Source organism: Cryptococcus neoformans, chromosome 6 (assembly GCF_000149245.1).
Source record: "Cryptococcus neoformans var. grubii H99 chromosome 6, complete sequence".
NCBI lineage: Eukaryota > Fungi > Basidiomycota > Tremellomycetes > Tremellales > Cryptococcaceae > Cryptococcus > Cryptococcus neoformans.
Window position 1 is genome coordinate 1012501 of NC_026750.1, and position 10000 is coordinate 1022500.

Below are 10000 nucleotides of genomic sequence, written 5' to 3' on the forward strand. Positions count from 1 at the left end.
GAGAATGGTTTGATGACTGGGGGAAGGGTATCCCATACTCAAGATATAACATGAAATTCCTTAAGTCCCGTAATTCCCATTCCAGTTTCTCCCTGATACCGCGATTTGGGGGAATATCCAAAGCGAAAGACATATCTGTTATTACCACTGGGCGTGAGATTGCTTCTTTATGGCTGTGTGATGACAATCTCGTCTTTTCGACGGCTGGTGGCAACAAGGCGGGTCGAGCAGATTGCAAAATGAATGAATAATGCAGCGAAGTTCCAAGGGCGTAGGAGAAAAGATGGAAGGGATGGGTCTGCGTCCGCACGGGTGTGCTGGAGGAAGGAAGATGAGGAGAAGAGAGAGCCAACGAATAATCACGACAGACTCGACTGCGTGAGTGAGGGGGAACTGTTTATCATCCGCATGCCGTGCCTAGAGTAACAGCCGATGGCCGAACGAGGAGATATTGTAATCCCAGTATGCTTCCGCTAATCCCACATTTGGATCCGCTAATGAAAAGTCGCGCGTGATTTTAACATGTCTAATGTACTACGTCACTGACTCGCCCGCCGATGAGAAGATTGGAAGATGGCAGTGCGTGCGTGCATGAAATAGTGAATTAATGAAAGCCGGCAGCGAAATCTTCTTCCTTCCTCACCACCAACAAACCACTACTCTCATAAAAATTTCCAACCATCCTCTTTACCTGGGTGGCCCCACTTGAAACCCTGCCATGCACTCCCCACTTCCAAACACACCCCTTACTCTCCGGGCCATCCTCCTCACCTCATCCCCTCCATTTTCAGAGCCTAATCTTCCTTCCATTCGCTTTCGTATAACCCCTCACTTTCTGGTGCCTGACTGCATTGTCTCTACATTGACTGATAGTTATAACATTGGACATTGTGTAGAGACTGTAGTACCAGTGGGTGGGAAAGTTGAAGTGGGCTTGACCGTGGACGAAGAGTCCTTGATAGAATGCGGAGTACTGGGTGAGGGACCATCTTCAAGAGTGACAAGGGGTGTCACGGAATCTTTCAGGCTGGTGCGTGAAGGTACCAAGACTTTATATTGACAGCAAATAAACACAGAATGCTCAGTTATTATCATTATCAACAGTAGCACCGGTAGCACAATCGCGGCATGACTCTTCAACCTTCTCACTTACTCCTTTATCATCCACGCCCAGGAACAATCTCCTCCTCACCCACATGATCCCCACAGGTCATCCAATATGCTATCTCAAGCGTTTCGATGTACATTGCTCTTGGACGATGGCACGTACGGGTGGTGCATTGAAACGTCTACCTGAAGACGATGAGCATGAGGATGGACAAGCCCAAGAGGATATCATCGATGACTTGATGGTTTCCGATGATCATGGTCTGGCCGCAGCAGATCAGATGGGACCAAATGAAGAAGGTAATGGGCCAGTAGAACTACTACTGGAAGATCAACATCCTCGCAACTGGTTGGACGACCAAATCAGAAATGCCTGTCAGAAACTTCTACTGAAACACTTCTTACGGTACGTCATCCTAACCTTTACCATTTATTCTGGATCCAGAGTTTATCACTATATTAGGCGCTTCCCTCTCATCTTTGATGGAAGACTCGCTGAGGTAAACTGAGCCCACTGAGGCTAGTTTGGATGTTGACCTTAATTGTCTTTCCTTAGACGCTTCCCAAATACACGGTACCTTCACAGCTGATATCATCAGTTTCTCATTTCGCACTACTGTCTACAGCATACGATACGCCTCTAAGCCAAAAATTAGGAGAGATCATGGAAAAGATCACAAGACAGCAACAAGGGTTTCTCTCCTTCAAAGTGGATCAGACAGTCAATCTCCCAGCTAGAAAGGATCGCAAACTAGAAGCAGGGCGAAAAAGACGAAAGAGATTGAAACAGATAACCCAGGGCATAAATCAACTCGACAGTACCCAGCAGGAGAACGAACAGCCAGAGAACGAAAATGACGCTACCATAAAAATAAACAGACGAAAAGAATGGTATTTGGAACAAGTCAAAGCTTCAACAGACACATCTGAAAGCCGCGGAATGGGGCAAGAGGAACGAAGAATCACCCGGGTCATAGGAGATGCGATTGGACTCATCTGCCATAATGACTTTAAAATGAAAAGGAACCGGGGTGGAAGACTGAGTGCTGCCGGAACGAAGGTTGATTTGCGTTGCAATGTGATTGTGCATGAGCTGATCCCATACTAGTTCCAATATCCGACAGACGACACCCATCCGCTATTACCTACGTCTGATACTCAACCGTTCTTAATTTCTCGGACTAGTTCCAATGCAGCAAGTGATACTTCAAGGGATGAATCGTCCATCGAGAACACCTTGGCGAACACCATGAGTTATGAAATACTTGTGGACGATCAGGAGGAGCCGCCCCCAATGCGACAAGGAAATGGGGAGAGTTTTTCGGGGCAGCAACAGGATGAGGACGACGATGAGGGCGGCGAGTTTACCATGGACGACAAAGTAAACGACGACCAGGAGGATGATGATCTTCTTCTCATAGAATCATGGCCATCAGAAGGACCGCCAGAGACGAATGTAATACAACAGGACAACAATCAAAGAAGCCTGGTCGGGCTTCACGTCGAACGTTTTGAAGATGTAAAAGTGGCGGTAGACGGTGACAACAACATAGGCTTCGAAAGTTTGGAATTAAAGGCGACTTTTGTTGATTAGGAAGGGAGCTCATAAATAACGTTTGTACATGCATGCTTTGTACTGGCACAAAACATGAGCAAGCAATGGAGCAAGATATATTACTGTACATACCCGTGAAATAGTTAACACACCGGCATGGAGACAGCAAAAACAGGCAAAAAAATGAGAAAAAAATTGGCGCCACCCGGGATCGAACCAGGGACCGCACGATTGAAATCTCGAGTCACGGAACTTCAGTCGTGCGCTCTCCCAACTGAGCTATGTCGCCTTCCTTGAAATTTGACGAAAAAAGAAACATGAGGTCACCACAGATCATACACGCTGTGTCGTCATTTCGTTGCCGCCTGTTTGTGTGCCTGGCTGCTCTGGTTGACTTTTCGAGTTTTCTGTGAAAGCGGGAAGCAAATGTTGCAACCGCTGCACCAGACGAAGAGGAAGACAGCTTATTTTGCCTTGCTGGTTGGTTATTCTTTTCGTCCTACCTATACCACTGGCAGGAGTCTTCGCCGCTGAACCGTTCAAGCGGAAAAGAAGGGTGAAGAAGGGCTCCTAGCTGCCTTCAAGTCTCAAATTCACACTTTCAGCAGTCCCACACCGGCGCATGGGCGCCAAATCGCTCGGGCCTTCCTTTCTGTGAGTGATCTTTGCTTTACTACTACAGTCTTCTTCGAGGCATGAGTAGGTGCTGCAGTGTCTAATTTACCCATATTACCTTTCGAATCCGTCAAAATTTGCCACCGTCGTTCTGTCTCTTGCCACTCACCGACGCATATATACCTTCTGCCTCGGTGTCTGCCTTCCCAAGGTATTCTTGGCACCATTCCACATCCCACACCTCTCCCCACTTAATCTAATGGTTCTGTGAATCATACATCTTTGACTTTCGGAATCATCTTGACATTCCTTTGTCTCTTCTCGAGATCTTAAGCGGTGTCATCCCACGATTGCTCCCGTCATCCCATCTCATCCTTTGAATTAATAGTTGGCATATATACTGACCCTAATATTCTTTCCAGCCATTCACACTTCCTTTATTCGTGCTGGATATGCCTTGAAAAATGGGTATTTTAACACGCATACGACGAAGATCATCCTCAGCAGCACAAACCCAGCGTCCTTCCTCTGCCTCTCCATTGGCATCTCACCTACCTTCTGCGACACCCAGCACTGCGACAGTTGCGCCCGATCCACCCTCCACTGGGTCCGTGGGTTCACGAATACCAAAGAGGCCATGGAAAAAGAAGCATGATGAGAGGAGTTTCACAGGAAGTTTGAACAAGAAGGAGAAAGGGAAGACGAAAGCAGAGGATGATGCACTGCTTGGAGGCCCGAAATATGGGAACTTTTTGCCATCGTCAGGGCCAACTTCATCTCTCTCCGTCAGTAACAGTCAAACGATTAATACGAGTGGACCCTCTTCTCAGCTATCGTCGTCGCCACCCCCCAACGGCTCTCCAGCTGGCGACAGCAACTCCGTGCCAGGCAGTAATGAGAAAATCAAAAAGCGGAGGCCCGAGGTCAGCAAAATAAAACGACCAGCTAGTCGAGCTTTCAAGCAGGATGGAGGGATACTAGGAAAGCTCAACTCTGAGGTTGCAGGAGCTAAACAGAGAAAGGCATCTGGTTCGAGTTGGATGAACGGCGTAGAAAGTATAATGTCCAGTGATCCACCTTCAGAACGGCCGAACACTTCGATGTCCAACCCCAACTTCTCGTCTGAAAGCAATCCTGTTGCGACATCGAGTAGCAGAGCAATTACGCCCGATCCAAATGGTGACCAGAGACTAATGCCGACATTGTCAAGAGGTAGCAAGCGGGAAGAAGATGCCATAGAGGTCCTGGAGTCTGTAGAGAAGAAACACCGATTCTGGAAGGGTAAAGGGAAACCCAATAGACATTCACGGGTCATGAGTGACTCTTTTCAGTTGGACCGGGTACATATTTCAACTAGTCAAGTAAGTTTTGGCGGTGCGCTGACATATTGTTAGTCCGAGTCTCCCACTCCTCCAGGCAAAATCCCTTCTTCATCAAGTGGGCAGGACCTGGCTAGCGTCTCTAGGAATTCTGTGGACCTCGATCAGTCTCATTCCCAACAACTTCGCCGACTTTCGTCATCGTTCTTCCCCAACCCTTTCTATCGATCTTTATCTCGTGCATCAGAGAGACCTTCGGTGGAGGATGGTTCTTTCCAGTTGAAAGGTTTCCGCCATGTCTCGGGTATGTCTGATGTAGAGGGTGCGGGGAAACTAGAAGGGTATCTTTCTCATGTCAAACGGGAGTCAGTCGCTGCCCTCAGTATCGAACAACCAGCTACGTCGACGTCCCCAAACTCTCCACTGGCCTACGCATCTCCAAAGCCAACCGCAATTTCTCTGTCACGGCCTGTTAGCGTCGCTCCCTCTCTTACGTCAGTGGAGGATATGCTGGTTTCTCCGAATAAAGTCAGTGTTGCTGCATTCAAAAAGGGACTTCGGCGCCCAAGCAATGGTCTGACGTCGACGATGAGTGACATCGGACATGAGACCCTGGCTACTGGCTCTGGAGACGAGGACGACGACATCCCTCTTGGCAAGCGAATTGTCTCGCAGCCTCTGCCCAGACAGACGAGCTCTCAGTCATTGTTCAGTATGCGCGATGCTAGTCTGAGCAATCCGGAAGGTGCGACATCTAACCCCATGCTCAAGCAGCCGGGAAAAGAGAAAAGTGAAAAGGAAGTCTCCAACCAAGAGCCTTTAGTTTTTCAGGTGAAAACGTATCGCAGAACGTCAAGCGGTTTTGTGGTAAAAAGTCGAAGTCCCATGGCAAGTAATCAGGACCTACCTAGCAGTCCCGTAAGCTCTCTGAATTCGCTGGCTGCTGGCTTTTCTGGGTCACTTCGCCCAACAGCATTAACCAGTTCCGCATCCACCCGGGCGCCTTCACCAAATGTGGGATTCACCAACCTCTATGGGGCTTCACCCATTACGGACGACAAAGAGCTCATGGCAGACGGATATTTTTCAGAAGTTGCTCCTTCTTCTGATCGGGTCGTGCAAAAGGGTCAGGAGCCCCCGTCTCCGGTCATTTCTCAGCCCACCGAGGAACTTGCTAAAGTGACCCTCATCTCGCCTCTTACCATTGCACGACAACCCCCCGTTGCGCCCATTGCAGAGCTTCCGACGAATGCACAATCTAGTAACTCCCCTTCAAAACGACATACACCACCTCCTGTTCGACACATCGATGTCCCACGGCCTTTGCACGATATTTCTTCTACATTATTAGCCCTTAATCTTCCGTTGCCTCCAGATCAGATGCCCGATACCCCTCCCAAAGGCCCTGTACCGCTACCGGAACAACCGCGTAGACTTGGAACCAGCCCAGAAGGCAGCGCATCTCCTAGTACCCAAAGGAAGCGGATGTCACTGTTGGAAGAGCCAATGAAGTACCTATCAGGGATATGGGCTACACCGTCAACTGGTGAAGATGGCTTTGACCCGACGTTAGCTGTTAATTCTTTAAGACGGTTAAGTGGAGATGAGCCACAATCACCAACTAGACTAAATCGCCCAGACATCACTTCTTGGTGTGCCCCTCAAATCTTTCCTGAAAATCAAACAGCGGCCTCCCCCCCACCATTCTCATCGGCAGAGCGTATCCGTTCACCTCTTTCAGAGAAATTCGCTGGTGTCACGACCTCGGCTATAACTACAACAAAGCCCGTCGGTGGTTTACAGAAGCCGATCATGGAGAAACTCAAGGCAAATGCGGAGGATTTACGTACTGCCGATAATCACAAGTCACCGGTCAGTGATTCTACGCTGGCCCCTGTTCCTCGACCTGATCCTCGACCTTTCTCAAGCTTCATAAAATCAGGGCCAGTTCAGTCTAACTCCGTTATTGATGAGAGTGAAAGTGATACTGAAGGAGGGACGAGCGTGTCCACCCATCACCGTGAAGGATTAAGAGCGTCCTCGCTGTCGTCTCAGCAGTCTCTTAGAAGAGTACCTGGTGGTCCCCGACAGCCCATGCGGCAAAGTCGCATTGCCTCAATGCCTATCACAAATTCCCATTTGGTTCGCAAATCACCTGACTATCGGCGCCATGCTGGGAAGGATGACAATGAGGACGAACCTTTAGCAAAAATCAAACATCGGTCTTCCAAGTCATCTCTGGCCATGGCTACCGCTGGAAAATCTCCACCCTATGGACGGATTTCCTTGCCAACGCCTCCCACCAGTGTTTCAAATATAAGTATCGGCTCTTCGAGTCCTCAGGAACGACGTAAGCCCCTCATAGAGCTCGAGCCAGCTGCGCCTGCCACCCCGCAGTCTATGACGACACCACGACCACATGATTCCCTTTTACCTGCATTATCTAGACCTTTCGACATATCCTCTACAACATCTATAAGTTCTACGCCTTCTTCTGGCAAGAAATCGCTTCCTTCCCCCGTCAGGGCTCAAGTTAGGTTTGATAGTCCAGAGACGAAGCGGCCTTCAGGCGTTCAAAGGAAGACGACGAGCCCAGAGATATCAGAAGGTAGCGTGAATGACAGTGTGGTAGAAGTGTATGGAGAGTGGCAACGGCGTCAAGTAAGCTACCCGAACGTTAATCGAAATCAAATCATTAACAATTTGTACGTAGGCCGAAGGACGTAACAGTGATAATCGGCAGCGAAGACGCTCAGAGGGGGCGTTGCAGCATCCATCACCTTATGACCCCCCTGTTCAGGCGCAGATGGGCGTGCAGGAGATGCAAAATTCACAAGATATGTCTCCAGAGGCATTTTTGTAAGCACACGATCCGTTATGATGAAGTATCACCGCTGAATTACGATCAGCGCTTGGCAGAAGCATCAATGGCAGATGCAATATCTTGCGGCCGCTTATCGTGCATCTGAAGAAGAGTGGGAAAAGCAAAGTTCAGTATCAATGTCAATTAACAATCAGCCTTCTCACCAATTCGACCCTTTCCCCATGCAACACATGCCCATGTTCCCGTCCAATGTGAACATGATGAATATGGGTATGAGTATGCCGATGGGATATGGCTACCCAGCATATCCGCAATTGCAAGGAAACATGTTTAACCCTTACCTCAGCTTGTCTCAGATGCAAAACCAACTCGATGGGGGAGGGCGCTATAGTTACGGAACGGGAGCTCAGTCAGTATTTGGTGGAGAATTTGGGCCACCCTCTGCCAAACCGTCTCAACAGCAACAGTACAATCCTCCAAGACGAGCATCAAGTGATCAACAGGGTGCCCACTATGGGAATCCTCCACAATCCGATCGTCATCAGAACGACCGTCGTTTGGCGAAGGGCCGGAGTGCATCAGCTTTGGGCGTGCACGATAATCCAACTTCTCCCCCGACAATGTCCAAAAGACCATCGGGTGTGTTCAAAGGTCTGTTAGGAGAGCGGGAAAAGGTGGAATTGCAGCAAGAGATGGAACGACAAGCACAGGAGAAACTAGAGAAGCAAAAGCAGTGGGCAAAGGAGAGGGCGAGAGGGAAGACGATTGAAAGCAGCAGCCCACCACCCCCGTCAAGTTGGCGTAGCACGGTTGGTGATTGGTCTGAAGGTGCCACTTCGGGGAGGCAAAGTAGAAGCAGACCGACTGTAGCAAACTAGAATACGGGCAGTAAAAAATTTCCACGCTTTCTACGATCAACGCACAGTACGTATTACTTTGCGATGCTCATTTGTAGGACTATTGTATATATAGGGCAGTATCATAATCTCATCATGTTTTTCTTTCCAAAAGTTGATACGAGTGGTCACACTTTCATAAGGACCGTAGCATAACAGCATAGCATAGGTCGAGTTGGTTCTTCATTTCATGTAAATTAATATATTGTATCCAACTGGCCAGATTTCCCACGTATTTGAGCCTACACTTTAAAGTAATGCATTACTGGGACCACGAAGAAAAAAAATAGTATGATACAACCTCTGAAGACAACATCACGCTCCTCTTGCACTAGGTCAAAGCTCAATCAACAAAGCCTCTTCTTTCTCCTCCTTTTCCAAACCTTTGGGTGCTTCGACGGGCGCATCTGGGAAGATGGTTGGGGGTAACGGTTGAGGGAAAGAAGCAGCGTTATACACTCCGGCGGGGAGCTGTGTTTGAGCAGCGTATTGGTTTTGCTGGGGTTGAGCCTGCAGTTGGGATTGAAGCTGTGTTTGAGTTTTTGCGGAAACCATGGGCTGAGGTTGGGGTTGCGACTGTGGAGCCGCGTGCTCCTGTTCATGCCCCGACTTGACGCTTCCTACCGTCCCTTCCGACACGTACGAACCTACGGAGTCCGGTGGCGGTGCAGACGCGCCATATTGCATCTCTTGCTGTGACGGGATCTCTTGTGGCTGGGATTCATATTGAGATTGGGTTGGCGGTTGGGAAGGGATGTAAGAGTGTCGCTGGGGCGAGCTGGGGTGGGTGGAGAGATCGACAGGTGGAGGAGCGGAAGGTATGTCGACTGGCGGAGCAGAGGTGTATTGCTGCTGTTGCCCTTGAGGGTGCTCGGCCACAGGTATAGGTGCACCATAAGTCATAGAAGCCTGCCTTTGCACACCGGCGAGAACGGGTGAAGAAACAGGCGGGACAACGACCGATGCTTGTCTTGCTAATCCTGACTGAACATGCGATGGCGCGGGGGACCATTGGCTGTAAGGTGATGAATGGGATTGTTGAGGGTAAACCTGTTGCTGCTGAGGAGAGGCAGAGTTGGGAGTGGCATAAGGCATGGTAGGGTAAAGGGAGGGTGCATGTTGAGCTCGGCTTTCGAGTTGAGGCTGAGGCTGAGGGAGTTGGTAGGCTTGTTGAGGAGGCACGAACGATTGGTAGCCGTTAGGAGGGTATTGACCATACAGCTGCGGTTGCGGCTGGTACTGTTGGGTGTAGTAGCTCTGTTGCTGTTGCTGATACCTCCTCGCTTGTTCTTCTTGCGCCCGTCTAGCAGCATAAACCTGTTGTCCATCGAGAATTTGACCATAGAGGTTGACAGCTTGGGACAGTTTATCTTGCATCTCCATCAACATTTCTGTAGGTATCGTTAACAAAACTCTCTGGGCTGTAACAGGTGCTTACGTTGTTTTGTGCTTTTCTCCTCTACATTTCTCCTCAACCTCTCGCCCACTGCGTTGGCCTGTTCCGCCAACACATGTGCATGTGGAAATCTTCTCAAATCTCGCTCACCGTACGCCGCCATCTGATCCATTGTGTTGCTAAACGTCAAAATCGTCTCATTCTCTCTCGGGGAAAGGTCGAATGTTGGCAGAGGTCTGTATTCTGGTTCTGGCGCTTCACCGAGGCCCGCTGGAGCTGATGGACGGG

At 49.3% G+C, this 10000-nt stretch overlaps 4 protein-coding genes and 1 non-coding gene; 2 read left to right on the forward strand and 3 right to left on the reverse strand.

The window, feature by feature from the left end:
- The window catches only part of CNAG_02170 (hypothetical protein), a 2466-nt gene extending 2109 nt beyond the window's left edge, over nucleotides 1-357 (reverse strand). Inside the window, exon 1 of the mRNA XM_012194436.1 lies at nucleotides 1-357. This exon is cut by the window's left edge and continues 135 nt beyond it. Coding sequence (XP_012049826.1) covers nucleotides 1-133 — 133 coding nt within the window. The 5' untranslated portion in view covers nucleotides 134-357.
- Nucleotides 358-667: 310 nt separating this feature from the next.
- On the forward strand, nucleotides 668-2708 carry CNAG_02169 (hypothetical protein). The gene is made up of 4 exons (XM_012194437.1): nucleotides 668-1030; nucleotides 1077-1513; nucleotides 1571-1607; nucleotides 1664-2708. Exons 1-4 carry the CDS (start codon nucleotides 719-721, stop codon nucleotides 2213-2215), a joined length of 1338 nt encoding a protein of 445 aa, XP_012049827.1. The 5' UTR covers nucleotides 668-718; the 3' UTR covers nucleotides 2216-2708.
- Nucleotides 2709-2858: 150 nt separating this feature from the next.
- Nucleotides 2859-2951, reverse strand: CNAG_10070. Its single transcript has one exon. It is a non-coding gene; the product is annotated as a tRNA-Phe (tRNA).
- A 139-nt stretch (nucleotides 2952-3090) lies between these two features.
- CNAG_02168 (glucoamylase) lies at nucleotides 3091-8594 on the forward strand. XM_012194598.1 has 5 exons: nucleotides 3091-3316; nucleotides 3700-4617; nucleotides 4672-7257; nucleotides 7310-7455; nucleotides 7506-8594. The coding sequence occupies exons 2-5, from the start codon at nucleotides 3742-3744 to the stop codon at nucleotides 8296-8298; spliced, it is 4401 nt and encodes a 1466-aa protein (XP_012049988.1). The 5' UTR covers nucleotides 3091-3316; nucleotides 3700-3741; the 3' UTR covers nucleotides 8299-8594.
- CNAG_02167 (vacuolar protein sorting-associated protein 27) overlaps nucleotides 8390-10000 on the reverse strand; it is a 3001-nt gene continuing 1390 nt past the window's right edge. Inside the window, exons 5-6 of the mRNA XM_012194438.1 lie at nucleotides 9755-10000; nucleotides 8390-9707 (exon numbers count right to left, since the gene is read on the reverse strand). The exon at nucleotides 9755-10000 is cut by the window's right edge and continues 489 nt beyond it. Of these exons, the coding sequence (XP_012049828.1) occupies nucleotides 8653-9707; nucleotides 9755-10000 (1301 nt within the window). The 3' untranslated portion in view covers nucleotides 8390-8652.

Bases quoted from the DNA above. Each gene is read 5' to 3' on its own strand.
- CNAG_02169 (XM_012194437.1), top strand. From the start codon at position 719: ATGCACTCCCCACTTCCAAACACACCCCTTACTCTCCGGGCCATCCTC. The intron at 1,031-1,076 runs GTGCGTGAAGGT...AAATAAACACAG, and splicing joins TCACGGAATCTTTCAGGCTG to AATGCTCAGTTATTATCATT. The intron at 1,608-1,663 runs GTAAACTGAGCC...GTCTTTCCTTAG, and splicing joins TTGATGGAAGACTCGCTGAG to ACGCTTCCCAAATACACGGT.
- CNAG_02168 (XM_012194598.1), top strand. From the start codon at position 3,742: ATGGGTATTTTAACACGCATACGACGAAGATCATCCTCAGCAGCACAA. The intron at 4,618-4,671 runs GTACATATTTCA...ACATATTGTTAG, and splicing joins ACTCTTTTCAGTTGGACCGG to TCCGAGTCTCCCACTCCTCC. The intron at 7,258-7,309 runs GTAAGCTACCCG...ATTTGTACGTAG, and splicing joins GAGAGTGGCAACGGCGTCAA to GCCGAAGGACGTAACAGTGA.